Source organism: Neopsephotus bourkii, unplaced genomic scaffold (genome assembly GCF_033783945.1).
Source record: "Neopsephotus bourkii isolate Nb327-2 ecotype Australia unplaced genomic scaffold, CSIRO-AGI_Nbou_v1 NB_570, whole genome shotgun sequence".
In the NCBI taxonomy this organism is placed as follows: domain Eukaryota; kingdom Metazoa; phylum Chordata; class Aves; order Psittaciformes; family Psittacidae; genus Neopsephotus; species Neopsephotus bourkii.
The window spans coordinates 52,406-78,978 of NW_026901071.1; the positions used below are offsets into that span (position 1 = coordinate 52,406).

The window sequence follows — 26,573 nt, forward strand, 5'->3', positions numbered from 1 at the left end:
AGCACCAGAACTGGACAGACCACATTCACATCAGAGAAGAGTGAGCAGCTTCAGGCCCTCCAGCAGCCTTGGGGTTGAACTGCTGACCCCACCGGAGCAGCTCAGGTTTCCAAGTTCCCTTTTCCCTGCGCCAAGCAGCGATTCTGGCGCAGCACGATGGGGTCTCCGCTTCCAACGCCTCTGCCTTGCCTCCATGCTTAGAGCAAGAATGTAAACAACCACTTCAAACCTCACATCTGCTCCTTCAGAGCTTCTAAAGGAAATGCGACTATTAAACAGCATTTCTCTCCAAGTGGAATCTGGAGCACAGTCTAGACTTGGCTCTCTGGGACTTGTTCCTTGATATGAACCTCAGGGAGTGAAGAGGACACATCAGGGTCTAAACCGGCAGCTTCCCACAGCCTGTGCAGGCATTTTGAACAGGGTCCATGAAGTCTGTTTAACCAGCATGATGTGTGCAACAGAATCACAAAGAAACAGGCATTTAAAGTGACATCTGTTGGATTAATTAGCTGTGTAATTAGCCTCCCCTCTGTGGAGATAGGCTTTGTTACTTCCCCAGGTGATTTTCTTTGTAACCATGTTCTCCAAGCATGAGAAGGGGAGGAGTGAGTGGGATAGGATTGTAATGCCTGCTCACGAAGAGAGGCAGAATCAAGTCTAGAGGCCATTATGCCGCTGAGGGGAAATAAATGGCAGCAGGTCAGAGGACCGCAACCATCATGTAAAATGTGGCGAAACCCCAATAGGTCACGTGCATCAGTCCTTGTAAATTCTGTAACCATGGATGGGTGAGGTATGCACAAGGGATGAAGGACAGGATATAATCCAGATTTTTACAATCCCCCTGTTTAGATCAGAGCATCCTGGCCACTCTCCCCACCTCCCCATCTTGTAAGCCCCCGAGCTGACAAGGGGGAGTCAAAGCAGGCTCAAACACTGCGATGAGGCAGCAATGCTGTCCTACCAGAGCCACTGCAGCCTGTTTCGCTGACCAGAAAAATTGTGAGCTAACGCTTAGGACAAAGAGGAAACCAGGATCCTGGGATTAACTGCACTGTCCTGATCAACGGCTAAATAGAGGTACATCCTCAGAAATCCACCTCCATGCTTTAAATGTGGAACAAGAATGGGAAGGGAGGAATTAAAGCACTGATTTCTGCTGTTGGGGAAAAAAAGCAACGTAACAATGGAGCTGTATGGCAACTCCAGCATAAATCCAACCACTACCTAAGCAAGCATTTGCAGTAGAAGTTGATCCCAGCAGCTTTTCCATATTGTACCACAACATCCATACTGCTAATTTTTCACAGCTCATGGCAACAGGAAGGGTTCAAAATCAAGCAGTGGGAAGGCAGCTTTTGAGAATGATGATCAGTGGCCCAAAAAATCAGATGACTCTAAAACCAGATTATTTTACTCTGGATACACATCAAGTCCTTGCCAGAGCCATGTGAGCTGGAGCCTGCTCCTCCTAACACATCACCAACATGCTGTCTGTTTGTGTCCCAGCAGTGGTCCTGGGAGGTAGTGAGGGGCAAACTGGTATCACGAAGCTTTGTGGTAAATATCCACCTACCATCTTAAACACTGCCACTGTCTCACTGCAGCTCTGTGGGCCCAGAGCTCCGTGTGCTACATGCCCCAGCAGTGGCTCTGCAGTGTGGGGAGCAGTCTTTGGCAGCAAGGCAAAATAACCTGGAGACAAGTATCTTCAAAGTGCTGCAATAGGGTTTACCGGAGCTTGTCCAACCATACCAAAAGGCACAACTTTGAGAGAACCTGTTGCACAACTGTAATGTATTGCCTAATTTGAATTGCAGAACTTCACTGCACACATTACAGTCTGAGGCCAGGATTTTTAGGCCTGGCAAGTAGGACCAAAATAACATTATGGTATTAGGTTATGTATTATGCATACATTATTTATTGTGATATAATGAACTCCCTAGGAGATAGCAAACATAGGACCTCCCATGCTGCTTCCACAGTAATTTTGGGGACTTTAACTGTTACAAAACTCTATACAGAAATGGCTCCATTATCTCAGGAGAATGACAAAGTGCCATGCAGCCTGGTTGCACTAACACAGCCTAACAGAAATCAGCAGTTCACACCACATCACACAGAATAGGTTGCAGAAAGCACCTCATGGCTCTTTCCCAGCTTGCAAATCAAGCCACTGCTAGAGATGGATGTTAATGAATGGCTATCCATTATTTAATAAGCTCATCATAAAGAGCCTGCAGCTGCACTGCAGTTACCTGCCAGGACTGTTACCCACAGTGCTGAAAACCCAACCAGGAAAAGGAATGAAGAGCATTTCCTAGGTCTTCCAGGAATACTACCCAAAGAGAAACACGATAGCCCAGATGGAAGCACAGGATCATCAGTGGGGGAATCACTCTGAGTACAGGTCTTCAGCAGACACTGGCAAGCAGGGGTGCACAAGCCCTGTACTGCAACTCCACTCACCAGCTTCAGCGTCGTACAAAACATCCCCACATCTCTTTTCCCCACTCACTCCATCACTCCTACACCCAGGCTTCTTCCAGCCCTACCCACTTGTCCTCACACACTCCCCCTCAACACTCTCCTCTGAGAGCAGCAACCTTCTGTGTCTATGCAGGGCAACACCAGGTACCCAACAGCTTACACCACCACAGCAGGATCTGCTAGAGTTTCTGCCATTCAATGGCTCTATGTCAGAGTGATGACCATAACCATCTTGTCCTCACTCTGGAAGTCTGTATAATAAGCATCACCCAAAATGGAAAAAATCCTGCTTTGAAATTTACACATTCATCCACATGATCAAAAAAATTATTAGGATAAAAAACCTGAACCATACAGACATACAAACCTGGCCCCATGCATGGTGAAAGGTCATACAAGATTCACACTGATGCCTCATCGAAGCAATGACATCTCACTGCGAGAGAACAGCCGAGGTCTGAGGCAGCTTTGCAAGACCCTTCTTGCTCACCAGTGTTCAGCCTGTCCCCATGAGCCCACAGATCCTGGTAAACGAGGGTGAAAACAAGCCCAAAGTACCTGTGGTTGCTCTCAAGGGACTGCTGCAGATCAGGATAAAAGCTTGCGAAGGTGCTTTTTGTTTGGTTATTTTTCTTGGGTTTAGTTTGTTTATTTGGAGTTTTTTACCCATTCTCACAAATACTTTGAACTCTAAATCCTGTTTGACAGAGAGCTTTTAGCTGCATGGTTTGGCTAACCCTTAGCTCCTGCTGTGGCCATCACTTGCTCCTGTGCCAGTTGCAGTCTCCCTCATTTGTTATTCAAGTTGTTTTTACATGGTGGTTTCTCCACTAAGCTGTTGGTTGCACATGGCTCAGTACTGGAAAACTGTTGAAAGAATCTAAGTGACTAAAGTTCACAAATGAAACACAGAGCAGGCAGCGCTGTGTGTTGTCCACAGTTCTGATCTCAACTCTTTCAAAAAGTAGTATAAAATGTAATTTTTGTGATCCTGTATAAACATATTTCATTATTAAATACCTAAAGGAAGGTAAAAACTGTTGTGCCATGCTGCTGTGATGGAGCAATCTGACACTCAGAGAAACACGCAGTCCCAAGAGGGAGTCTTCTGAAAGGGTTAAATCGATTGTGTTTTTTGTATTAAAATACTTGGAAATCCCAACAGGATGCAAAAGTAGAACCAGACTGTGGGGGTTCATTCTTCCTGTAGTTGACTGTACTGTGAAGAACAGTTTCGTGGAGGAGCAAAGCACTGACTGAATTTCTTCCATCCTGAAAGAAGGCAGAGCACAGGCACAAAGCCTGCAAGAGGTGCTGCCGGGGCCAGGGATCTGAGCTAGGCACAAGGTCCAGCACCAAACCCCCTCCAATCACATCCAGAATGTGGGCAGACCAGGGTGTAGCTCACAAAGTTTCTTCAGCAACGGTACAGCAAGGTTCAAAGCTCAACCCAGATCTAAGCACACTCAAGCCCTCAGAACCACTTCATTTCATAAGCACATCTTTTATTATGAGCTCACCAAGACTACAGGACGGCAGATTTGAATTAAAGGTTTCAAAATCCAGCTTTAAAAACAACTTTGTGGGGAGACTTAAGTAAAGCTGCCACTGGAATTTTAGCTTAAGACCTTGTAGGAAATCGGCAGAAAGTCTGTTATGCTCTGTAATTTAACCAGGCTTCTGGCACAATTCATGTTACTCATGAGTGTAATTCAGAGCTGTGATGCTGCATCAATAGTTCAAAAGATAAACTTGCGAAAATAAACCCAAAACACACATAAGGCAGTCAGTGAGTAAATCAAAGGTTAATACAGCTCTAAATCCTCTGTAACAAGCACAACAGACTCTTTGCGGGCAACTTCATCCTAAGAACCTCAAAAGGCAGAGACTGATGGAAGCTTCTGATAAAATCAAACCTCAGACATGTTCCCTTTTGCCTATGTTCAATCACTCGGGCATTTGCAAGCTGAATCACAGCACCTACTTGCACCTCCAGCAATGCCGAGCTGGGCTCTGTACACCACCACAGGGTCTGGAAGCTGAGGCTGGGCTGGGTCCCATGGGTGACAGTAGAGCCACCACGTGCTGACAGCAGCCGGGGCTTCCTGCCACCCTCTGTGTGACAGGAGAAGACCTCTACCAGCAGCTGCACAGGCATGGCCAGTGCAGAGAGCTGTCCAAACTTATGGTAGGCTGATTAAACCTACGGAGGGGAGAAAAATCAAAACACTTTCCCCTTTAGCCTCTTGTATTTTGGAGCCAAAAGCCAAGAATTCCTTTTATTTGCTTCTTGCTGATGCCACTAATTTTAAGCCTTTTTTTTTTTTTTCAAGTTTGAAAACCCAAGATGCCTGTTTAAAACTCATAACCTGACAAAACACAGAGCTTTCCTACACTGAAGTCCTACAGGAAACACCTACCGTCAGCCAAGCACTGGCATGAGGTTACTCCCATCAATACCTTGCTGCAGAATGATAGCATGCTTAATTCAACAATCCAGAAAGGAACAGAAACCATATTTTAACAAACCAGCAATTTCCACTAGCAGGGAAATCAGTGCAAGGTAACAGGGCATACTTAGAACAATCCATTCCTAGTACATAACCAAAGCTTCCAGCTACCTGCTATTTGAGTTTCCTGAGCTGGAGCTTGCATCCCAATGACCACCTAATGAATACTGACATGCTATCCATCCTGCTCCTTTTTCAGTTTGTCTGTACGCCCACCCTCTGCAACATCCAATGGTCGTAAGATTCACAGGTTAATGATATGCTGTACAAAAAAAGTGACTGCTGCCTGTTCACCTGTTTTGGATTTGTGCGTCAAGCTAACTTCAAAGTCTGTTGCCTTCACACAAGTTACTCCAGCTAGCACTCATCTCTACCACTGTCTCTGGCCCTCATCTAGTGTTGTTAATCCTTCCTAAAGTGAGCTAAAAGGAACACAATATTCAACAATCAGGCAAATCAAGGATTTACACAGCTCCCATGTTTTATCCTGCTTGCCACTGTTCACTGAGTTAATGTTTTCAAAGAGACTGGGAATGATTTCACGTCTCACTTACACGAAGAGCAAATCTAAACCTGCTTTTGCTTTATAACCCCCTCTTTAATTTTCCTTTTTTTTTTTTTTTTTTCCATGATAGGGGGAGCAGGAAGAAAAGCCCAGACATCCCCACCATAGCTGTCTGCCCACCATCCCTCCAACACTGCTTGACACTGAATTTAGAATCATAGAATAGTTACGGTTGGAAAGGACCTTAAGATCATCAAGTTCCACCCCCCCCCCCCCCCGCCATGGGCAGGGACACCTCACACTAATCCATATCACCCAAGGCCTTGTCCAACCTGGCCTTGAACACTGCCAGGAATGGAGCCTTCACAACCTCCCTGGGCAACCCATTCCAGTGCCTCACCACCCTTACAGGAAAGAATTTGTTCCTTAGATCCAATCTAAACTTCCCTTCTTTAAGTTTGAACCCATTACCCCTTGTCTATCACTACAGTCCCTTACGAAGAGTCCCTCCCCAGCATCCCTATAGGCCCCCTTCAGATGCTGGAAGGCTGCTATGATGTCTCCACGCAGCCTTCTCCAGGCTGAACAGCCCCAACTTTCTCAGCCTGTCTCCATACAGGAGGTGCTCCAGTCCCCGATCATCCTCGTGGCCTCCTCTGGACTTGTTCCAACAGGTCCATGTCCTTTTTATGTTGAGGACACCAGAACTGCACACAATACTCCAAGTGGGGTCTCATGAGAGCAGAGTAGAGGGGCAGGATCACCTTCACCCTGCTGGTCACACTCCTTTTGATGCAGCCCAGGATACAGTTGGCTTTCTAGGCTGTGAGCACACACTGAAGCCGGCTCATGTTCATTTTCTCATCGACCAGCACCCCCAAGTCCTTCTCCACAGCACTGCTCTGAATCTCTTCTCTGCCCAGCCTGTAGCTGTGCCTGGGATTGCTCCAACCCAGGTGTAGGACCTTGCACTTGGCATGGTTAAACTTCATGAGGTTGGCATCAGCCCACCTCACAAGCATGTCAAGGTCCCTCTGGATGGCATTCCTTCCCTCCAGCGTATCAACCGAACCACACAGCTTGGTGTCATCGGCAAGCTTGCTGAGGGCGCACTCAGTCCCACTGTCCATGTCACCAACAAAGATGTTGAACAAGACCGGTCCCAACACTGATCCGTGAGGAACACCACTCGTTACCCATCTCCAGCCAGACATTGAGCCATTGACCACAACTCTTTCTGTGCGGCCAGCCATATATCACCTCCTGTGAAAGCACTTAGTGTTACGAAGTTCTCTTGCAACTATCATTCAGCTTTACACCTAAGTAGTCTATGTATTTTTACTTCTTTATAGCACAGTTTTCAATCTGTTTTGAGAAGACACTGGAAAGCCTGCGTGAACTTGCCTGTGGGCTGGCTGACAGCTTCAAGAAACTAGCAGTGCTGGAGGATCTTCTCTTACCCAAGTCTGTCCTTCCCCTTTCTAATCTATATGCCTACTAGGACTCTTCCCATTACAGTTTCTATCAATTTGCTGACTTACTGCTTTGCAGTTTCAGTTCAGTACACGTTACCATGAGGAGTCTGCCATTTCACACGCAGGTTCCTGGAGAGCCTTTAAGTGAAGAGCCCTGGAAACCCCAGTGACTTCTGTCCTCATTGTTACCTCTATTTGAGACCATCTCTTAGATTTATCCTGTGTTACAAGAATTTCTTCAGTTCTCCTCTGGAATGCTGGTGAGAAGAATTCATCCCTCCTTCCCCTCCCCATACTGTGGTCCTTCTTCTCTTTTCATTTTTCTACCTCCTCTTGAAATACTTTTCTATTTAATAATGTTGGACTTTCTGTGGACTTTGGCAGAGTCTCTCCCCCACTCTGTTTTCAACCTGTTCTCATCCATAATATACATTTAATCCAAGCACCTACCGCGTTTTTAAGAAAATCCTCTGTGACCTGCACACATCACACCCTTTCCATTTCTCTAACAGTAGCTCACCCATTTTCATGTAGTTTTAACTTCAAAGCTAGAGTATTATAGTAAATACATCTCATACAATATTAAATGCATCCTGTAGGATTAAAAATTTGGGGGGATTTTTCAACAAGTTTCTTCATGTTGACGCTTCAAGCCTCTCGAAGTTCAGTCACTGCATCCCCTGCTATCACAATGCTCTACTATTTGCAAGGTGGTAGCTAAAAAAGAGTCTCCTATTGCACTTTCTACACTGCAAGCTGTTGAATTTCCCCTTGCACATCACAGCCTCCCTCCAGGCCTGGTAACTGGTAATACAGCCTTGAATGTTCCTAATTGTGTAACGTAAATCACTGCCAAGGATTGTACAGTGTTTTACCGGAGTCAAGCAATTAATGCACACAGTCACCCCAACTCCTCCATGTTCTGCAGTGTTGTCAGTGTTATCTTCGTTTCCACCAGCTTTCTCAATTGCCTATTTGATCAGTAGCTTCATTTAAGACCAACAGGCCCATCAGCTCTTCAGTTAACACTGCACAGCACATATGCTTTTGGTTTTGGTCTCTCTCATGTATTGTACTAACTGAACTGCAAAGCTTGGCTCCCAAACCCCAGAACAGCGCCTTGCTGCAGTTCCTCCAGCTCAGCCCTGCTGCTCTCAGGAAATGTGCTCCTGCTGTGCCTGTGGGAGAGAGAAGGTGAGACACATGCTCCTCAGTGAACCAGGAACTCCCACCACCTTCTGCTGGGTTTGCAGCTGCACCTTCTCACAGGTCATCTTTGCTTTTCTTTCCAAGTCAGCATAGACCCACAAAGCTTCATTACCACCAGTATCCTGAATACTAGCATTAAGAAGTCATTTTCCTGCACACTCTACATCTCCCAGTTAACAAAGAAGCTCTATGCAGGGCAATCCAAATCATGTAACCCAAATCCTCTCCTTCAGACTGCCTATCCCCTAAAAAGTTAACTCAGCACTTGGAAAGACTGAAAAGGAAGACACTGAATGAACTCATTGAATGCACTCATTTGGCAGTCTGGCCAGCAGTGTGTTTCTTCAGCAGTTCTTTGTTTAAACTTCTTCTGAGTTACAGGTTTTGAACTAAAGAGTTTCAGGAAGTTGTAGGAAATGTCCAAACTTGGCTCTTGCTCGAGCAGATTAATTCCTTCTGGAAATTCCACCTGTGCAATAGATGGCAGGAACTAGTGCCTGACCTATTCCAGATGTATGGAACGCTGCTCTGCTTCAGGTCTGGTCTAGTCTTCTGCTATCACGAGGAGACAAGACTTAGCTTCTGTTACAGTAAGCTTCCACTTGTCAAGAGTTTGTACAGTCTCTGCCTCCCTGCTTACAGCCACAGTGCAGCTGAGCTCCACTCTCACTGTGTTCATCAAGCTGTGCTAGATAAGAAACAAAGGCTCCTCAAACCTGACATCTACCTCAAGCCAGTACATCCACGTCAAAAACTTGAACACTTATGTTTGCAATGGTGCTCTTGCTTTCCAGGTAGTTTCTCAGAATACAAAAGCCACCAGCCAGAGGGAGCAGATAAGCACATGGTGAGAGGCACAAGTGCCACATTCCCCCAGATAAATGACAGGATTTTCAGTTTAGGTGCAGGATTTTAGGGAGACAGTAGGGATTTTGGAAAACATAAGAAGAAAGGAAGGATTACCAGACTCTACCAGCTTCTTGTCATAAGCAAGGCCCCCACTGCAGCATCCATGCCCCTCATCATGGACATGGAAGAGGTCTGATGAGAGCTATTGCCATGTGCAGAACTAAGATGGCAGTGGAAGACCAGACCTCCTCATGAGGCACTGAAGCACTGCAGGAGAAACTAAAAGGTTCACCAGACTACGGGCTAACAGTGTCTCCAGATCACATTTTTTGGCAGCAAGTAGCACTAACAAGTGGCTCTTCGGCAATGCAAGCAGCCAGTAACATGTGATTTACGAGTAAAATGGCAAAAAGGCGGAATAAGGAGGATTGTGTGTGATAAGCCCAGAATGCGCTCTCACCCAGCAGCATCTGGAGAGGATTTTCTCCAGCAGGCAGGGAAGAACTCGATTACATCCAGTTAACTGTGCTCTAAACTGATTATGCATGTGCCAGGCTAATGGATTACATTAGCAAGAGGAAAAATAACATCCAATCAATCTCAATTTACTGCAGACCACACCAAGGCCTGAGAGAAGAGAAACCATTCTGTGAACTACCCCCACTGCTGCTGCATCTTTTCAGCTATCAAGAGAGACATGGCATTACGACCCCTCTGAAGACTGCAAGAACTGCATTGATGCTTGCTTGATTCAGAGAAAGGTTTTTCCAGTGTTTTCAAACACTGATTCTAGCTGTGCTGGGGTGAGACACCGTGAATCCAGCCATCCACTGTCCCCTGCTAAAGGCTTTCTATAGACAGGTTAGAAAGCAAATACATGGACCATTCAGCAGACTTCACAACTCTGAAGTGTGTTATTCTCCATCTAGTGTTTCACAGCTTTTGTATCAGAAGCAACACAAGGCTGTAGCAGCTGAGAACGGCCCAAGACTCTTACAAACCTGAAATGTGACAACTCCTCTTGCCTGCATGAGGAAAGCATTTCAGGAATCTTCATTACAAGCATCTATGGCTGTCCCCAAGTCTCACTTTGTTCCCCACTCTTCCTTGGAGTGATAGGACTCTAAAGCCCCGACTGCTTCTTTCCCAGCAGAAACCACTGTAGGTGAGGGGTCTATACAAAGAATTTTTAAACGTCTGCAATGTATATTTAAGAGAACAATATCACGTGTTAAAACTCGTAACAGAGCTTCTGAACAACTCTTCTGCACCCCAGACTGAATTCCACAGACTGAAGAGATTCAGTTCCTCAAGCTGGCTTTTTAAAGGCTCACTGGGACTATCCTGCCCATGTCCAAGCTAATTTGCTCTCTTAGGTCTCCTGCACATCTGAGAGCAGAGGTTTATGTGTAAACCTGACCATTTTTAGAGCCAGTCTCTGCTGTTTTAAGCCGGATCCCAGGTGAAGATGGTAACAGCAATCACACAACACTCTTGACCTCAACAGAGTGCTCAGCAAAAACTGATTTCGCCTCAGAGCACCTCCCCATCAACTCCAGACAGGTCCAACTACCATAGTTCAAAGCAAACCCTCTACAATGCTCCTGGCTGTTTCCTCTCTGAATTTTGTGGAACTGCTCATTTCTAGGGAAAATCCAGTATTTTGACATCTGCGTGCACTGTGACACAGGTGGGCTACTGCACCACCAGTTCAATGTCAAGTTTTAAATTCCCATTACATAAAGAAAATATTCAGAGAAATAATTTAGAAGTACAAAATACAGTCTATTTATGTATATATACTTCTATATGAAAAATGGCACCACATTTAGGGGAAATCAGGAACAAAAGGATGAGGACAGAAAGAATATAAAAACAACCCTGAGAGAAATGAGGAGACAATGAGCGGGATAGCACGTGTGAAGGGAAGGTATGTGGCTGCTTAGATTTATGGCAATTCGTACCTGATTGTTCATAGTAAAGCCATTATGGGATGATTAGAGAAAAAGGTGAAGCTTTAAGTCCAGTGAAAATCAATAGAAACGTCTGCAGCAATTTTGCTGCACGAGTGAAAGGACTATTTACTGTATCCGGAGCTCCTCTTGGGTTACAGCCCACAGGGCTCAGGCCAGTGAGGGGAAGGGGTTGTGAGTGAGAGAAACAAGTCAGGAAAGAGATGATGGTTATAAAAAAGACACCAAATGAAAGAGGGTGGAAGAGGAAAGAAAACAAGATGCAGTCACAGGCCAAATCCTGCCATAGATGGAAACCTGCAATGCCTCCAAATATCTGTACACACACAGAGTCAAGTAAATGCACGTTTATACAGGCTTCTCTTTGAGCATTTCCCTTCTCCAGCCTGCCAACACTTTGCTGGTTGCAACATTAATGTACACAGAACATAAAAGAACAGAGACAGTGGCCCTCTTCCTCCACCCCTCCCTTCTCCATCCACCCAGCCTTCTCCATGCCAGGATAACACACTTCTCCGATGGCAGCAAAAGCCTCCAACTGCTTGTGGAGAATCTCGTACGGGTTAACAGACTGCTTCATGGAAGAAAGCCAACAAAAGCGTGGCAAACACTGCCTCACGTAACATTTTCAACAGTGAATGTTGAATTTCTGTGCTGAAGTATCATTTAAATGCAGTACTAGAAAGCATACAAACCTCCATTAAAGCACCTTGACATGAACACTCATTGGCCTAAGGCTTTAAGCACCACATCTGATATCAAAATGCAGGCTGAATTGTTGCACCATGCAAGTGAGACTGGGTTCTGCTTGAGAGATCTGAGCAGCTCATCTCCAAAGGATTACAACCCACTGCTGTTCAAATTTTCCTTTGTTCCAGCACTTGGGCAATGAAGGAAGATGAAGCAAAGCCAACCCTTACCTTATACAGCTTCAGGCTGGCCTCATGCCTTGAGTTCACTGTGTGAAGACGCAGCTTCTCTAGACTGTTGGTGTAGTAGTCGCACGCATTGCATTTCAGGTGTACCGGATTCCCAATGGCCACACACTTGAGCCTCCACTCATTGGCCTTTCCACCCTCCTTGATATGTGCTACCAGCTGGTATTTCTGCACATGCTTGTCTGTCTTACAGTGGAGTTGAAAGTTTGCCTTGAGCTGTGTGTTGTAGCGGCACAACTTGCACTGGTATGAGTCCCCCATCACTGCCTTCCACTCATCTTCAGGGAGGCTACGCTCCACATTCATGTGGAGGCCCAGCATGTCCAAATTATCTGTAGTGAACTTGTTGCACACAGCACACTGGAACAGCTTCAGCGATGGGTCATTTGTTTGTGTGAAACTCTCACCCAGGTTCATTAACTCCTCAGACACCAGCTGTCCACCACCTAACCGCATGTCCAGGGGGATGTCTCCACCCACTGCATGAAGGAAAAAGGGAAGAAAGAGGTCAGAAAAGCTGAATTCTTTACTTGCTTGAAGAGAAGCACACAGTAGAACACACGCCGCTCTCGGTGCAACTCTTGCACCCATCAAACACTCAGCAAGAGCTAAGCACACCATTCCTTTTGCCTACTCCCCTGTTCTGCTGGTCAGTGCCGTATCCAAATAAAAAAGCAATCACAACCAGCATGTAAGGCTGGGAAGGGACCATGCTAGCTCTTGCTACCCACCCACTGAAGAAGTATCAAACCCTCTGCCCCTGAAAGCAGCAAGAAAAACCCTACAGAGTTTTAGAGGCCACAGAACTTCTTAATAGCACACTGAAGCCTCCATGGTCATTTCAAGAACAGCATCAACACTTCATCTTGTTTTTTTCTTGCCTACCTAGAGAAGCAAGAACTGTTACCTCACACAGTGAGAGAGCACAGTACCTGCTAAATAAAAACAGTCAAGAGCCTCTGGTCCAAGTGGTGGGAGTACTGCAGCTTTGTCCCCACACTGCCATCACAAGTAGATAACAGAATGTGGCAGTTACAAAAACAACCAGGAAAGTGCCACTCCTGTATTATTAGATCTCACCTCTTGTCCAACAGTTCAAAATGGTGCACAGCCTTCTAAAAACAGTGTTAACAGACATTCTGTATGCCCAAGGAAAAGACAAACACTATTAATAATGAGAGTGCAAGAGCATGTCAAGGAAAGCCAGCAGGATGCTTACTGTCAGACCTATTCCTCAAACCATGAGCTGAAGTCTACAGTAAATGAATGCAGCAAGCTCTTATGTACATCAGCACTCTGAAGATGTGGACACAGAGACCTTTTTCTAAGTTTTCATGCCAAAGCACAGTGACCAGCCACCAGCCTCTTCTTAGGACCTTTGCTTCACCTTGCTTTCCATTTTTAAGACATTTATGCTCTTCCTGAAGCTTCTTGGTATTTTACCTTGATCTTACGTCATAGCTCAGCTTAACAACCTTATTAAAGGAAACTTTAGGTCAACAGTTACTCAGACAATCAAAATGAGACATTTTAACTTCCTTTTAACTTATAGCTTTCTGTGTTTCATCTTGTTTGCTGAGAAGAAGCCAACATGGAGAAGACTCAAAATTCAAGCAGAACTGTATTAACCTTTCTGAAAGCAGAGAATCACAGCTGGTGCAGACCACAGCTTTGGGCAGTGTACACCCAACTATCTTTCCTGCAGAAATGCAATACCACAATGCTCATAACAGTCCTCATCAGGATGAACTACAGCTTACAAGGCAACCTCAATGCTGAGTTTACTACAGGAACAGCATCTCACTTTCATCAAGCAGATCTTGTGATCACACAGAGAAGCACAGGCTGCAGAAGGAAAATCCCATCTACACACACTGCCAGGAACCCGTCTTTCCATGAAAGCAGCCAATGATCTTTTTTCTTGATCTGCTTATTCCTCCCTGCCATGGCAGAATTATACCTTCCGTTCCTGCTCACTAAATACCTGAAGAGCAGGGAACCCACCACTTGCCTGATACGTTCCATGTCTCCTAATCATAGTGACTTTTCAAAGCATCCCTTTCAGCATCTATCCTGAAATTCTCTCCTTAAATCAGTCTCTCTTGAAAACATCATGCAGTAAAAACTCAAAGGCAGACTCTTCTGAATTATTAATAGTCTACTTAAATCCGGTTTTGGACTGAAGTGTAAAAATGGGAAAATCTGCTTCACTTCTAGCAAAGTTCATGGTGTGTGTACAAGTCTAACGAGCTGAGCTCATGTCAAGTGCTTATTGACATGGGAAGGGCCTCCCTCCATAATCCTCAGCTTGAGATTTGCAACTGTCAAGTGTACCATTCATAAATCACTCCCCAGGCAAGCTCATGTACACTCAAGGCCTTGTCATACACTTTAGGAGGCTTTTGTTAAAATCCTCCCAGTTTCTGTAATGCCAAGTGCCCTGTGCTTCAGTGAAGAGATGTCATTAGCTCCAGTAGGGATCCTTCCAAGAAACCAAACACCACCAACACTAACTTTATACAATGTAAGCCGTATTACAGACGAGTGCCTACTACATCTGTTGGCAACTTGGAGCCACTGAAAATACACTAAACAGATTGTGTCCTTGACCTCCCAAAGATGCAAGCTGGAACACCATGGGGGTGGGGTGGGTGGGAAATTCTAATTAATTTATAGTCACTCGAGTTCCTCCGTTTTCTTTTTTATTTTTTTTAGTATCTTGTCGCGCTCTCATGACTTTCATGTCCTTCTGGACTAATAATAAGCTGCACTATGAATAGCTGAAGGAGAGGAGAACATGCATAAGACCAATGAACCAGTAATGAAGCGCATCAGTAATAACCGCATCGATGGATGGACAAGGTTAGGGAGGGCAGAGTGCAGTGATGAGGAATTAGTTCAGTGGAAAGCAGGTAAGTGGCACATTTTTCTTCACGTACTTTCTCGAGGTACTGTACAAAAATTCTCAGCACCAACAAACCAATGCAGAGTGACTGCAGCCAGCATCTGCCACAGCTGAGGAGCTGAGGGTCTGTCCCGCACCAGCTCCCACCCCAAAGCTCTGCGACAGTCAAACACATTGGGCAGCACATGTGTGTGACCAGCACCTGCTGGGGGAGGAACCAAACAGGACCTGACCCTCTATTGCCACTCCCAGTCTAATTCCTGGTCTAGTGTGTGGGGATGTGGTGCCCCTCCCCCCGCAGTGTCAAGCACAGAACACAGTGAATGCTTGTTATCAGGAAAAATGCATTGGGTAGCTCATTTTTAAGTGCTTTTGTGATGTGATGAGAGAAATAATCTCTCTAGCAATTCCTCTCCAGTTTAGTAATACCCATCTGGTCGAGCCTCCAGTCTTGTATCTCACACTGGCATCAGAAGAACCATTTCAGCTCAGTTTCTTCAGCATGGGAACACCACTCCTTCCACCAAATTCATTACAACTCTCAAAACCTGCTTTCCTTTTCTTCTACAGGACACACAGCACATAAGAAACCTACTCAACATCTAGCTCTGAGAGCACCAGCCTCAGATCGGATCCTCTCACAAGGTCACCTGCCAAACTACTCACAACCCTTGCCAAACCAAGGAAAAATCATCAGGAAACACTATAGTAAGGATGCTTTCCACAACGAGAAGGAACATCTTATGCATGTCAGCAATAACCCATACCTACTGTTTAATTAGCTCCCTACTAAAACTCTTAGAAAATGTACCAGAAAACTAATGTATTTTCACAGGGTAAGTAAAACTGGTGTGTGGGGAATGGAGAGGTCTCTACTGTGCAGCCTCCATCCTCAACCACCACGTAAAAGCAACTCACCACAATAGTAATTGCACCACAGAAGGGGCCACAATGACAGGACAAAGGGATGTGGTAGGCAGTGCCCCGTCTGTGCATGAGGGCTTTCCTGGGACGCAAACACAAACTCCCCACCCCCAACATGGACACAGTGGAAAACCCTTCGGCCTCACCTAGAGATGGAGCCATCGTTGCCATGGGATTGGTGGGATCGAGCTGGAATCCACCCATCATGAACTGTGCATCTGAGGAAGTGCTGTCCATCTTCAAGTTGGGAAGGTTCATGTTCTGTGCCAGGTAGTACTGGTAGAGCTCGGCCTCAGCAGGTGACGGCAGGCTGCCGAGGCCCAGGTGCCGGTTGTGTTGGATTTGGGACATGTTTTGCTGAAGCAGCATCATGTTGTGCATGTGCTTCTCACTGGTCATGTGAATACGGAGGTTTCTAGCTACATTGGTCTCATAGTCGCACACCTCGCACCGCCATGTCGGTTTGGTTTTTGGTTTGGTGGGAGAGGGGGCCCCACATGTGCTACCAATGTTGGCTGCTGCAGCCGCTGCGACTGCTGCTGCCGCTGCCGCTGCTCCGGCAGTGTGGCTGAAGACTTGCTCTCCCCCTCCGTTCTGCAGGTTCTGCATGTTGTTGAGATGCTTGTCGGACTGCATATGAATACTGAGGTTGCCTTTGGTAGTAGTGGAGTAGTTACAGACCTCGCAGCGGAAGGGCTTGTAACCACAGGTGTAGCTCTCACCCCGTGCCAGCCGTGGGTGTGGCTGCCCACTTTTGCAGTACACACAAGAGCCACCCGGCTCGGGATGTTTCTCCTTCATGTGCGCCTCAAGTGTCTGCTGGTACTTGTAGTGCCAATTGCACTTGGGACACTTGAGTGTCTTACATGAGTTGCGAGAATGCATCATAGTCATGTGGCCACCCAGTGACCGTGAGGAGCCCAGGACCGTGTCGCACTTTGGGCACTCCACGCCGCTCCCCGAAGGGCACTCCCCACTCCCAAGCTCACAGAGGGGGCCAGCATGCTGGTGATGGGAAATGTAGCTCCCGTCCTCGCCCTCCGCACTCTCATTTGGTTCTGGTGCTGTGGCATTGTCTTTATTGGCACTTTCATCGATAAAGTCCAGCCTCCTGCTGCCCTCTGCCACACTGGCTCCGCCACCCTCATTGTTAAAGCTTAAGTGATTCCTCCTGCTTGCACCATCAAAGACAAAGGAAGAAGCAGAATTAGAACTAGTAGAAGCTGTGCTCCGTGACAGGGTCTGGAGCATGTTAGGCATTAAGGGAGAGTTAGAAATGCTTTGGTTTGAGAGAGCAAGGTCCTTTTTGCTGCTGCTACTGCCACCTGCCACAGCCCCACCATCCTCCTGGGGCCGCTCCTCCAGTTCATCCTCCAACTCACTCGGGAACAGTCCTTTGCAACCCTCATCATCCTCGTCTTCTTCCTCTTCTTCCTCTTCCTCTTCCTCCTCCTCCTCTTCCACATCTTCCTCTTCTTCTTCCTCCACCTCCTCGACTGGCTCTGCCTTTTCCGAGAGGCTGTCCTGCTCGCCTCCCTCTTGCTTCTCCCCCTCTGCCACCCCAAGGTCCTTCCCCTCTGAGGGTTTGGTGGGACTGGAGGCCAGCGGTCCCAGGGGGACTGAGGTAATAGGAGTCTTCAGAGCCGAGCTGGTCAGCCCTCCCAGGTTGAGGAGTGCACCGGGGGCCAGGACGCCTGCCGGCGGTGGCTCTGCTCCACTGGCCGCCCCGGCCTGAAGGGCCTGCTCGCCCTCCATGCAAATGCCACTGAATTTACCATAAAAACTGTGTCCAGGGCCTATGAGGTTAGCTGCAGAAACGAGAGGGTGCTGAAAGGTTTTGTTTTTTGGTTCCAGAAAGCTGACAAGGGGTTCCTTGTCTTTGCCTATCCCTTGGATGATAGCGGAGATGTTCTTATTGCTAAGAATTTTCCGCTCCTCCTCACTCAAAGTCATTCGGTGGTCGTGCACTGCGTGGGTCACGAACGAGCGGACATACCCAAAGGACAGCTTGCACAAGAAACACATCAGGATTGGCTTCCTCTTCCCGTAGAGCACAAAGCCATCGAATTTGGACAGGTCCACATTGTTGGGAACATCTTTGGATACGCAAGAGCTTTTGGCAGAACCGTCGCTGTTCAGGTAATCCTTGTTGCTTTTGTGTCGCACATCAAAGACGCGGAAGCTGTGCAGGACGGGGCTGATGCCCGCCAGGGCTGAGGTATTCGGGAAGGCCTGGTCTGAACCCTCAAACCACCTCCCGAAGGATGAGGCTATGTGGAAGGTGTTGATGATCTGTGGGTAGACGGGAGCGGCGGCGGAGGGCTCTCCCTGCTTGGGCAGAGAGCTTGGCAGCAGCGAGGAGAGAGCCCCGCTGCCACAGGCGCCCCCGCTCTGCACCAGCTGGCTGAGGCTCTCCACGATGTAGGCTGAGCCGTCAGGCTGGTACACGATCTCGCCAGCCAGGTTCTCCACATCACTCTCCTCCTCCCCGTCTTCGCTACTCTCGCTCCCGCTCTCCCCGCGCAGTGGCGGGGCCGGGCGGGCGCTGGCACAACGGTGCTCCATGTAGCTCTGCAGGCCAGTGAAGGAGGCGCCGCACTGCCCGCAGCTCACCTCCTTGCCAGTGGGCTCGGCGCCAGGGCCAGCCGCGGCGCTGCTCTCAGGGACGTGCTCTGGGAAAGGGACCCTCAGGCTGTCCAGGGGGCCGCGGGTCTCTGCTGCAGGCTGCTCCATGCTGCTGGCTGCATCAGGGAGGTGGGCACTGTTGAGATCAGTCCATTGCTGGTGCTGAGGGATGCCACACCCATTGTCCTTCCCAGGGATGACAGGCGAGTCACAGCCTTCCATGGCAGGGCCGGCTCGGAGCGCTCATTGCACCCGGTACAGCTCGGACCTGTAGGTGGGGAGAGAAGGAGAAAGGCAGGTGAGTCAGGTAGGAGAGACAGTTCCCATGAAGACTTCCCCACCACAAGGACCACCTAGATCAGGGGCTCTTCAGGACCAAATGGAAGGCTGAGAGAGCTGGTGCCCTATGATGGGCTCCAGGAACAGGCTCTAATGCACTGCTGGAAATGAGCAATGGAAACACAGTGGAAGGAGGAACACAAAAGGCAAGACAAAGGGACCTGGGCAGTGGTGATAACCTCCCCAACACCTTTCCTGAACCAGAGAAGTGTAGGACCTGCACTGCCACACCCAAAGTCTTAGATCTTCAGAAAACAAAAACGTAACAGAAAAGTTTTTGACAGGAACAAAGTTAAGACACTACAACCGAATAGTGCTGGAGCTTAAAAATGTTGTAAGAATGGTACTCTGTGACTCGCTAAGCCAGCTGCTGTTATTTTATTTTTGGGTGATTTCTTCTCTGGGCGGTTCAGAGAGGACAGAAACAGAGCTACCACACGTGCACCTCTGTGGCAGACTACAGGACCCAGAGCAACTCAGAGATTTCATAGCAGCAGCATTTGGCATGCACAGGAGATTTAATTGCTGTGTTCTGGACAGAGTTTAAACAGAGACATGTCAGGAGAGAAACCAAACAGGAAATTCCAGATCTGACAAGGGTCCATCCCGGGGATAGGAAAGCAAGCAGCCCACCATGCTCCAGGAAGCTCCTGAAGATGCTACAGGGCACAGCCTCCATACACAGACAGAGGCTTCCTCTCACCCCCAGATGAGACAGACAGCTGATTCAGGTCCTAGAGGAGAAGGGAGGACACCCTTCCTACTACTTCTGTTCCAACAAATACAATGGGAGCTGGGGAACTCACCCAGAGTACAAGCAGCCAGCAAGCAGGGGCTGCTGAGCATGGCCAACATAGGTGTTTCCCAACCACCTCTACCCCTTTTGCTGCATCCTGCCAGCGTCTCTGGTGCTGCAATCCTGACAGAGCCAGGCAGGATGTGTCTTTCTAGAGGTTACAGACCTAAGAAATTAGGGACTGCTACTGTTAAGAGCTGGACCATTGTAATGTAGACCACAAATAAGCAGGGACTGCCAGTTCAGTTGCAACCCTACCACAACCCTGTCTGCAAAGAAGCATTTATATAGTCTGCTTTCTATAGAGAGCTGCACAAGCCACACGGGAGGAAACACCAGCAGAAATTAAAGCACTATTACCTCATCTGTAAAAGTGATCTTTAACCTATGGTCCACAGATTTCCTCAGGTATACAGACTCAAGTATACAGATGCAAAGGATCCATAGAAAACAGACAAGGAACAACTGTGCAAGCACAGGCCAACTTCACCACGCTTTTACAATCCCAAGAGACAACAGAAGAGTCACACTCCAGATCTGTGGTCATCAATGCCACACAGGAAATCTTCCACAATACTTATCTTTAGAACTGAACACAAGTACTACTTCACTCACCAGACTATTCCCGAACTGAATACGTATGGGGAAAGTTTTTGCTGATACTCAGTGTAAGGGTTTGTGGGACAGGGCAGTTTTAATTTAACAATATGCCGTTACTCTTGAACTGACTTAATGGACTTTAAGTAATACATTTAAAGTTTACAAATTCTTTCTAAGCCTTTCTTGAAACCTCTCTCATTTACTACCTCTTCCTCAAAGTCGCTCTTACCTGAGCATTCTCCAAGTAGCTGCTGCTTCAGCTCATGAGATACACCAAACAGGGCGCAGTGCTGGAGCTCTGATTAGACTGGACTATTAGTGGGGACCCCTCACTCCCCTCCGAGACTTATGTAGGGACCAGCTGGCATCTCGGGGCTTCACGGATCTCCCTTCCGACACCTCCAGCCACATCAGCAGCCTGCTGCCACCCCTGGGCTCTCGCACCACAGACTATCAGTGCCTTGGCAATCTATGCTACTACCTAAAAGTCAAATATTATAATTGTAGTTTGAAAGTGTTTCCGGTGTTCTCCAGCTCGATTTCAGCCCATCGGGCAAGGAAGACCGTCGTGATCTCCGGAAGAGCAGCGTGCTGTAAGACAAGCTACCTTTCCTTGTGTGTCTGCCTGCCCAGTGCATGCTGCACACGGTTACTGCTGTACAAGCAAACAACTGGTACATAAATATCTGGGAAACACAAGAAAAAATAAAAAGAGAACTGAAGATTTGCCAGAGAAGGTGCAAAGTAGGTAACATGCCACAGCAGCACTGAACGAATTGCCCAAGTTAGTTCAAGCAAAAGAAAATGGAACAACATTCAATGTTCTTTTTTTCCTGTTTTCATACCACATGAAGCCATCCATATTTTTTCTGATTTGCCTTCATGTGTCCTTTTTTTTTCCTGTTTTACTGCTGGTGAAGCTTGAGAAAAAATATTTACAACTGCTCGTGAAGGTGGAAGTTAACATTTCCCAAAGTGAGGGAAGTGAGGATTCTGATAGAAGGACATGGAGGCGCAATGGTATAATAATCCAAAGCATTCACACACACCTCACTGCATTTCCAGCCCCCATCTTCCTTGAATTCTATGCCATACACAGCTGTCTTTGTGGTTGCACTGGGAATAAACAATGATTTTGAGTTGCAATAAAAATAACCTGGTGCACTGAGTGGAATAAGAACAAGAGTACCATAACCCTGTTGCCAAAAAGCTGAGTCTTCTTAATCAGCCTGTTTTGCTTACCTTAGCTAAAACACTTCAGCACTTCAGCACAGCACTGTGGCAGCTCTTACTTCACCAGCTCTCTCCCACTGAACATTTGTCATTAGCTCTGTGTTTTCTTTAGACTGATCCCAGATCCTTCTGTGTTAATGCTGCATATTCAGCCTCCCACAACATGACGTACTCTATCCCGCTCACTGCTACTTTTTGCACTGACAACTGCAATCCAAATTAAACTAAAGCAAGTTCATATTGGGTGGGGAAAAAAGAGTAAAATAAGAAACTCTATAAACCCCATACTTCTGCCAAGTAAAGTTTTGGAAATACCTCTGCAGACCTCAAAATGCAATGTGGAACAAGAGCACCCAACAGACGCTTTTAGGCAGGAAGTGTTCAGGCAGTACCCCAGAATATACAGCTAGGTGAGATGTGACACGAATCTGAGTGTCTCTATCATCAAGAACTCCTGACTGGCAGGAAGATGCTCGACTCACAGTTGGGCCAAAAGGGTGACTGGGGCTGATGGGGTGGGAGGGTTAACAGCCTGATTGTAAAATCAATGTAATAAATGCTTGGTAAGTTACAGGAACATGCGGGAAGAGGAGGCCGCGATTGATAAAGGACTCAGCTTTGATGCTGCACTGGGGACTTGTTTATTGACAAGAAAGCCAATCCCTTCTCCTGGCCAGGCCAGACTAGGCAGATCTGTGAGTGCTGACGAATTAATTGGTGGGCTTTTCTATCTTGGGTTGCTTTATCCTCTCTCCCCCCCAACTCACTCCATGTTAACCAGTTCAGAAGGTGCTACACCAAAGGAATCTTTCTCTCCTTCCCCTTTCCTTGTCACAGAGGAGCCTTTACAGAACAGGAGAAAAACCCACAGCCAAAACATGGCCAGCCAGAGCCCCTGACACAGGCTAAGCCCCTAGACAAATTCAAGCTTTTCCTGCCTGCTCAGTCTATTAACAAGAGCTACTCCTGCAAAACTATGCTGATGAGGAAGAACAACAGGAATACTTGTTTCTATTTGCAGATATTGTCTCTTTAAACTGAAAAGAGCAATTGCCGTGTTAAAGCAAACCAGACTCCAAGCAGGAGTACAGTGTAGTTGTTAGTCCACTATTATGGGCCCTGTATCTTCCTCTATCCCAGACCACCCCTCATCAACCTGCATGGGACAGGGGGCTCTTGCGAGGACAGACAGATGCTCCACACCTCCCACCCCCAGCCCTCTCTGCTCTGTTTATCAGACAGTCAATAAGAAAAGGTAGTTCTTACTTAAGGAGGCAGAAGTCAACTTGTCAGGTCGATCAGCACTCTGTCTGTAAACATGGTTTCCCGTAAAATCAATGAACTCCAGTTACAGAGAGAACAGCCTGACTGCTGGAGACTCCCTGTGTTCCCACCAGTGGGGAAAGGCTCTCCTCAATCCCTTCTCTGGCCTCACATCCCAGTGCTGCTCCCAGCACTGTGCTCACCGTACCACTGGCACACAGCCCACCCAAGCCCCTACTCCTCTGCAGCATCACTGTATCTTGCAGTCCCTTCAAGCAGATTTGGGTCCTGGCTGGAGGACTTTCGACACAGCAGGGGAGAGAGCAACAGCCACAGCAGTCCGCAGCCGAGCTACCTCTGGATGGGCCAGTGCAAATGAAAGCACTGTATGCCCCACGCTTTCATCAAAGAGTTTCCACTAACCACAGCTAGTGGTATGCAGCTGCGCTCTGTCCAGAACACAAGTGGAGTCAACCCCCCCATCTTCCCCCTCCCTGCCCCATCTTCGCAGGGACAGGCATGTCATCGTACAGCAGCGCTTCCACCACCAAGCAGCAGCTGGTGCTGAAGCAACACCCTCAGCCCCAGCAGGCTGGGGGCTTCTGGGGACCCTGGGCCCACTGCACCAGGCTGCTCTCCCCAGTGATATGGTGTGTGCGGTGGAGGGAGGGCTCCTGCTGCTGCCCAGACTTCCCGAGAATTAAATATGAACAGCCGTGCTGTGTAATTTTAAATTGTTAATTAGCACAGGGTTAATTACGCGGCCCTTTCACAAGAGGCTGTTTGGCAGTAAACCAAGACTGGAAGCAATGAGGAAGGAGAAAAACAAAAGGAGAAAGAGACAGTGAGAAACTGTTCCCTCAGCTAATGACCCGCATGGCACCATGAAAAAAGAAAGGGTGCTGAGGACAAGGAAAAGATACAAGCAGATGCATTACATCCATGCCATTACCCTGGAAGATACCCAGAGAGGCAGCCCTCCCTCTGCCTATTCCCACAGCTGCACAGTGGAGAGAAGTGCTCAACCCTGTAATGAGCAGGGTCTGCTCCTTCCGAGCACCCTGGCAGGCAGCAGAGGCTCAGCTCCAGCCAGCACTCACACGTTTACCATGGCTCCACAGAAGGAGCAGCTCTCGCAAATGTTCACAGTCAGAAACTCAACCTAAGTGGTTCCTGTTGGAGAGAACTGTGCATCGACCTCTAAACTTTGTAAATACACACCTACCTGTTGTGCCAACAGATGCTCTACAAATCAATAGCATAAATACAGGCTGCGAGACAACCTCAGAGTAGCTCCAGCACAGATACTGGTGATTCAGGGGGAAGCAGGAAGGGACAGCAGCAAGAGGACAAAGCCAGCAAAAAAACTAAAAGCAGGTTTAGATGCCCTGTGCACAGTCTCCTTATGCACACAGCTCAGTGCTTTACAATGACCTCAGAAGTACAGAGCCTGGCAAGTGCTGATATTCACATCAGCCAAGAAGCTCCTGTCTCAGGAATGGCATTTGATGACACTTGTCCCAGTCTAAAGACATGGGTTGGAAGTATCAAAGGTGACCAAGCAGCCCAGTAAACCCCATGATCCCTAGGGCCACATACATTCAAAGCTCCTGAGAGCAGGAAGTCCAGGATGGAGAAGCAAGGCAATTACCATGTCCGTCTGGAGCTGTGACACAACAAACCTTCAGCATCAAAGCTTTCCGTGTCAATTCCCTGCACCTGGCATGCTACAAAGCACCCTTCTACCACTCAGAAACTGCATATGGAGAGACCTGATAAAAGTCATTACCTAGGATCAAGAATTCAAAAATTAAGGGAGAACAGAATGTATGTTGCCAAAGCAACTTTAATTTTGCTCCCTTATGCATATGCATTATGATACTGTCTTTAATTACATATTCACACACTGCCTCAGTAAGCAGGATGGTCACATAAGAGGGTAAAATAAGGTTGCATGAGCATGTTGTCACTTTATGAGATTTATACAGCAGCTGTTAGCACACAAATATGTGGAAAGTCACTTCCCAGAACAGAAAGATCTTTTCAAATTTCCTAAGCAACAAGGGCTGGATATTCAAGCTTGGGAGCAATATAGTAATAGTTTCAATTCCCAGTTTCATAAAATGCTTTTATCTTCTAGCTTAAACAGAAGATACAGCTTTCAGCTGTCTCCCATTCATTAAGGTGCCAGAAAGTAGTAAGAATACCTGCCAGACTAAGGGAAACATAAAGGATTCTGCAAAAGGACCTGAAATATTAGGTTGAAATGGTACTTATGAGCAAAAATCTAACTGTAATAGTGCATATGGATGCACAGCTTGAAGAACTTTTTCTAAGTGGGGCTTTCTATAAGTATTTTACAATATCAGTGCCTTGGGATTCCTCTTATGGAATTCCTAACAAAAAACACCCTTGCAAATACTGGTATCTTTTGCCAAGTTCAACATTTTAAAGAAGAAATTATTAACTAATTTCACACTTTCACATAGCAAGTTACATCTTGCACCTTTGCAAGCAAGACCCAAGTTGTGTTTTGGCACACACTTATCTCAGTGGAGTTGCCTCATCAACAAATGGAGTTTGCTGAGTGTTCATAAAGAGGTATCCATCTTGCCAAATCCTGCACATCCAGCCTTCTTCCTCTTCTGTGGTTAGGCTTTACCAACCAAAAGCCAAGCTCAGTTTTGACTTGTAGAGTTTCTCTGCAGCCGCTGCTCAGTGCCAGAATGTTGCTTCCAGCAAGACACATGGCCACGTCCAACACCATTGCACTAAGAGTGGAATTAGCAAGACAAGAGGGATCCAACCAACACTGACCCATGGGGTCCAACACCTATGATAAGAGTCCTGGCACTGCCAGTCCTTGCAAACTGTTCTGCTAAACTGGCAAAGCCAAGAATTCACAGAATCATAGAATTGTTTAGGTTGGAAAAGACCCTTATGGTCATAGAGTCCCAACCATTAACCTAATGTTACCATGTCCACCACTAAACCCTGACCCTAAGTGCCACATCTACATGTTTTTCAAATACCTCCAGGGATGGTAGCTCCACCACTTCCCTGGGCAGCCTGTTCCAGTGCTTGACAGCCCTTTTGGTGAATTCACTCACACACCTCTGCGGAAGCCCCAGGGGACACGGTGCGTTTTCCCTTCCAAGGGATGGTTCTTGAAGGGCACAAGGTCCCAAAAGACAATGAGGCAGTACACAGTGGTGTACAAAAAGGAAAGATCCATGAGGCACCTCAAAAGCACAGGCTGGTCCTCTCCCAGCAGGAAGATAACTACCTGGAGGGCCTGCCTTTGGCAGCCAGCAGTGCTCCAGAGCTGGCATGCTGACAGCACAAACAAGCACTGCACTGCACACTCTCCTCACAGGACAGAAAAGGCAAGCACTCCCTGACACACAGGCTCACACGCACAGGCACAGCCAGCGCCTCAGATCTTCACAGGATCATTAGCATAAACAGCTTTTCAAGCAGCAGGAAGCAAAGGAAATGCTGAACAAAACAGGACTGAAAGCTGTAGGGCTCAAACACTTGGCATGAAACTCAGAGAGAAAGGGTCTCCTTGAAAAGGTGAACCTTCTACATTACCCACATTTTTTCCTCTGTCCTTCACACCAGCTAAAATTGAGAGAGTAATATGAGATTCAGGAGCTTTTCATAAAATATTTTGTTATGAACTATTATTCCACGTTTGATGATCCTTTTGAGTCAGCTACTGTACTACACACACAAATATTTATATAATCATCAACCCACTGCCATTGAGAACAGAGTAATCCAGAGGAGTGCCAGAGGGGTTGAAGTGAGCAGCTGGGGAAAAGAGCCTTTATTCCTCCAGAGACATGCCTGCACTGAAAGCATTTTGTAGCAGAGGTAAACTAACTTGGGACACATTTCTCTTTACAAAACATAGTAAAACACTTGCTT

General features: G+C 47.1%; 1 protein-coding gene across 3 annotated transcripts in view; it reads right to left on the reverse strand.

Moving 5' to 3' along the window:
• Nucleotides 1–26,573, reverse strand: part of LOC133211151 (zinc finger homeobox protein 3-like) — a 122,433-nt gene that overhangs the window by 52,276 nt on the left and 43,584 nt on the right. For 2 of the 3 annotated variants that reach the window (XM_061351314.1, XM_061351313.1), the window contains exons 2-3: nt 15,931–18,677; nt 11,938–12,434 (exon numbers count right to left, since the gene is read on the reverse strand). In XM_061351314.1, coding sequence (XP_061207298.1) covers nt 11,938–12,434; nt 15,931–18,631 — 3,198 coding nt within the window. In that variant the 5' untranslated portion in view covers nt 18,632–18,677. Of the gene's footprint in view, nt 1–1,433; nt 3,605–11,937; nt 12,435–15,930; nt 18,678–26,573 lie in introns of those variants that run through there. The other variant, XM_061351315.1, reaches the window with a different exon arrangement.